Below are 4,419 nucleotides of genomic sequence, written 5' to 3'. Positions count from 1 at the left end.
TTCCCGCTCTCTCCCTTTCTTCCAAGTTTGACTAGAGAATCAAACTGAGGGTCTTGTCATTCGGAAAAGACGATAAACCTTGGTTCCTTGCAGCACTGAAAAAACAACAACAACAAAACAACAACAACAAAAAACCAAAAAACAACAACAAAAAACCCACATGGCAACGAGAGTGTTGTCCTCTGGCAAAATTCTGTAGAAGAAATCCACTCTGACAGGTATATATATATATATATATATATATATATATATATATATATATATATATATATATATATATATATATATGTGTATGTATGCATGCATGCACTCAAGGCCGGACTAAGCGCCTAACAGATGTAGTGTAGTGTATATGGATTTGTCCGAACGCAGTGCCGCCTCTTTGAGAAACTGAAACTGAAACTTCTCCTCTCAATGAGTTCCACAGAAGAACGAGAGAGAGAGAGAGAGAGAGGGAGAGAGTTGGGGAACTGGTAATATAAGGAGGAATTTTCGTCATAAAAACTGGTGATTGTAGACATTTTTATTTTCACATTTCAATATCAACATTTAAAAGGTAGAAGAGGAAGGGGTTAATGGTGAATTGTGTGAAGCCTGGTATAAGGAGGGCGGAATAACAGATGGATATTTCAAATAAATGTTTCAGTACACTGACAGAAAATTACGTAATGAACTTCGTAAATGTAGATTCAGTTTCAGTTCAGTAAATGTAGAGTGATGGACTAGAGGTAACGCGTCCGCCTAGGAAGCGAGAGAATCTGAGCGCACTGGTTCGAATCATGGCTCAGCCGCAGATAATTTATCCCCCGGCCCTCCACTAGACCTTGAGTGGTGGTGTGGACGCTAGTCATTCGGATGAGACGATTAACCAAGGTCCCGTGTGCAGCATGCACTCAGCGCACTTAAAAGAACCCACTGCAACAAAAAGGGTTGTTCCTGGAAAAAAAATCTGTAGAAAATCCACTGCGACAGGAAAAACAAATAAAACTGCACGCAGGAAAGAATACAAAACAATGGGTGATGCTGTAGTCTAGCGACGCGCTCTCCCTGGGAACAGCAGCCCGAATTTCACACAGAGAAATCAGTTGTGATAAAAAAAAGAAAAGAAATACAAATACAAATAAACAGAGAAGTCGTTAACCCAGACAAGAGAAACAACTGATAATGAAAATAGAAAGTCGAACTGATCATCGTTCACGGTGACTTATGGTGACACATTTTCGTGCCGATAAGGCTTCATCAAACCACACACACAAAAAACAAACAAACAAACAAAAAACAAAAAAAAAAAAACAAACAAACAAAAAAACAAAACAAACCCAAACCAAAACAAAAGACAACAACAAACAATCAAAAACAAACAAACAACAATACAAAACTGTATGCTTAACTGTCGCTTCTTCTTTGGAGAAGCAATCGCAGAAAAAGACGAACTGCGCACGCAGTGACGCCTCCTTCAGCTACTGAAACTGAAACTGAAACTGAAACTGTGCTGTTCTCCTTTCCTCAGCTCAATGGATTACGCATATCTACTCTGGAACCTACCTTTATAAACAAAACAAAAAAACAACAACAACGTCTTCAATTCTCAAAAGCCGTGTGTTCATTGACGCCTTCAGACCTCGTTGCAAACACAATGAAAATGCTTTTATGCTAATCACCAACGAAAATATCAAAAGAGAGATCACATAAAATTGCGCGTGTGTGATCACTGCTGTATCATGTAAGCTCTGAGAGAGACAGAGAGAGAGAGAGAGAGAGAGAGAGAGAGACAGACAGACAGACAGAGACAGACAGACAGACAGACAGACAGACAGACAGAGGTAAACAGCCATACACCCTGTGATTCTTTCCAAGCGAGGTGCACAGGTGGAAATCCCGTGATCTTTTCAAAAAATAATGAGATCTACAAACAGAGGGGCCGTTTTGTTTTGTTGTTTGGTTCTGATAATTCAACACTCAAATATCACACACAGCACACACACACACACACAGAGACACACACACACACACACACACACACACACACACACACACAGACACAGACACACACACACACACACACACACACACACATGTCCCGTCTACCAACATAGCTAAACAACAACAACAACAACAACAACCAGCGTGAACAGAAGCAGGCATGGAAACACAGAACACGTCTACGGAAGCATCACGACAAAATTGTTTTCAAATAATCATGTAAAGACTTCGTTTTCTTAGTTCACTTAGGGACTCAAGAATCAGATCTGAGGCTGGCTACCTGAGAAGAGAGACAAGAAGAATGCCAAACCCACTCTTCCTTTGAAAACATGTCAAAGAAGTCATACAACTGCATGTAGACATGGTTTTCGATAATAATAATTATTAAACCAACGCCACCAGCAACAACTAACGAAAAAGTCATGAAATACACGCAAACTCAGTTTTTAAATACAACAAGAACAACAACAGCAACAACAACCGCTACCAATACTAATACTAATAATAGTCATCATCATCGTCATCATCATTATCATCATGATAATCATAATCAATTCAGCTAAGCAGATGCCTGAGCAGCTGCATAGCCCAGCGCGGTTCATCAGGCCTTGGCTTTTGTTTTATCGTTAATAACAATGATGATGATGATGATGATGATGATGATGATGATGATGATGATGATGATGATGATGATAATAAACAGAAGGAGGATGAGAAGAAGAAGAAGAAGAAGAAGAAGAAGAAGAAGAAGAAGAGAAAAAAAGAAAGGTATTTTGTGAAACAGCTGTTTATACACACAGCGGTAACGACACTGAAAAATATCACCAAAATGTCAAATGCTTTTTTTTTCTTCTTATTTCCTTTCCTTTTCTTTTTCTTTTTTTCATTTCTGTTTTTATTTTCTTTCTTTTTCTTTCTTTCTTTCTTTCTTTTTTTCTTCCCAGTCCTGATTAACAGCTCTGCTGGGAAAGGGATGGATGGATGGACCTCCTCTTTAGGCGTCTGTGTCTGGTGTGATCCACCTCGTCCTCCTCCTCCTCCTCCTGCAACTTTATGTCCAGTTTGTTGATGACGGCACGCAGCATGGACTTCAGTTCCTTCAGTTCCGTGGATTCTTCTGCTCTCTGCCTTCCTCCCTGCAGTGAGGCATGAGGGAATTGTTGGCGTTAGTTGGGGGGCTGCGGAGATTGTGGTTGCAATGGCTGCATGTTTTGTTTTATTATATATATATATATATATATATATATATATAGATAGATTATTTTATTATTTTTTTATCAGTCTATTTGTGTAAACAGACATTAACATAAAATTGATTATTGGTAGGTCAGGCAATGTTGTATATATATATATATATATATATATATATATATATATATATATATCCATCTATCTATCTAGATCTACACACACACACACACACACACACACACATATATATGTTTGTGCCTGCCTATGTGTGCGTATGTGCTAAGGTAGCTGTTAGATACACATGTATGTTAAAATGTATGTATGCAGTGTGTGTGTGTGTGTGTGTGTGTGTGTGTGTGTGTGTGTGTGTGTGTGTGTGTGTGTAGTCACATTTTGGTGTGTGTATGTAACATAGATATAATGTTTTATGTTAACAAAAGCATTTTTGTAAAGCACCTAGAGCAGATTTCTGGATAGTGTGCTATATAAGTATCCATCATCATCATCATTATTATTATTATTATTATTATTATTATTATTATTCACACGCCAATCATAGGGTAATACAGAAAAAAAAACCCAAAACCCAAAAAAACCATTCACCTGATGACTGGTGTCGTGATCACGTCTTTGCAGGGACTTGGTGATTAGGCTGGGCTGGCTGCTGAAGAAGCCGGCGATGAAGGCGAAGAGACGGGTGATGGGCGTGAAGACGCGCTTGATGCAGATGAAGCAGGTGGTGCCTTTGTCTTTGTCTTCGCTCTGCGGGTCCTGCTTGTTGGTCTGGGCCGTGTCTTTGTTGTTGTCTTTGTTCTGAGAGTCCTGGTTGCTAGGCTCGACCTTGTCTTTGTTCTCTTTGCTCTTCGAGTCCTGGTTGGTGGGCTGGACCGAGTCTTTGTTGTCTTTGTTCTGCGGGTCTTGGTTGTTGGGCTGGACCGTGCCTTTGTTGTCTTTGTTCTTCGGGTCCTGGTTGGTCTTGATCGTCTTTTGCTTGGCGAAAGTCTTGCGCCGGATGAAGGCGGGCATTACCTCCTCTATGTTCAGCACCAGCTCCACCTGGTGGTTAGAACATTCAGATGCTGTTGTTTAATGTCCAGTCGACCACAACGGATCGTATTTGACATTCCTGATTTTTTTTTCTCTCCTCCTTGCAAAAATTCTTTAAAAAGGCAAAGCAAACTATATTTACAATATAGACATTTTAACAACACCATACACAAGGTCTATGATATATAGATCAATGCT

The 4,419-nt window shown here is 39.6% G+C and overlaps 1 protein-coding gene across 1 annotated transcript in view; it reads right to left on the bottom strand.

Moving 5' to 3' along the window:
• Positions 1-322: 322 nt before the first annotated feature.
• LOC143283004 (uncharacterized) overlaps positions 323-4,419 on the bottom strand; it is a 52,673-nt gene continuing 48,576 nt past the window's right edge. The window contains exons 23-24 of the mRNA XM_076588980.1: positions 3,778-4,230; positions 323-3,119 (exon numbers count right to left, since the gene is read on the bottom strand). Coding sequence (XP_076445095.1) covers positions 2,934-3,119; positions 3,778-4,230 — 639 coding nt within the window. The 3' untranslated portion in view covers positions 323-2,933. The remainder of the gene's footprint in view (positions 3,120-3,777; positions 4,231-4,419) is intronic.

This window comes from Babylonia areolata, chromosome 6 (genome assembly GCF_041734735.1).
Source record: "Babylonia areolata isolate BAREFJ2019XMU chromosome 6, ASM4173473v1, whole genome shotgun sequence".
NCBI classification, from domain to species: Eukaryota; Metazoa; Mollusca; class Gastropoda; order Neogastropoda; family Buccinidae; genus Babylonia; species Babylonia areolata.
This window is presented reverse-complemented; position numbering and strand designations above follow the sequence as displayed.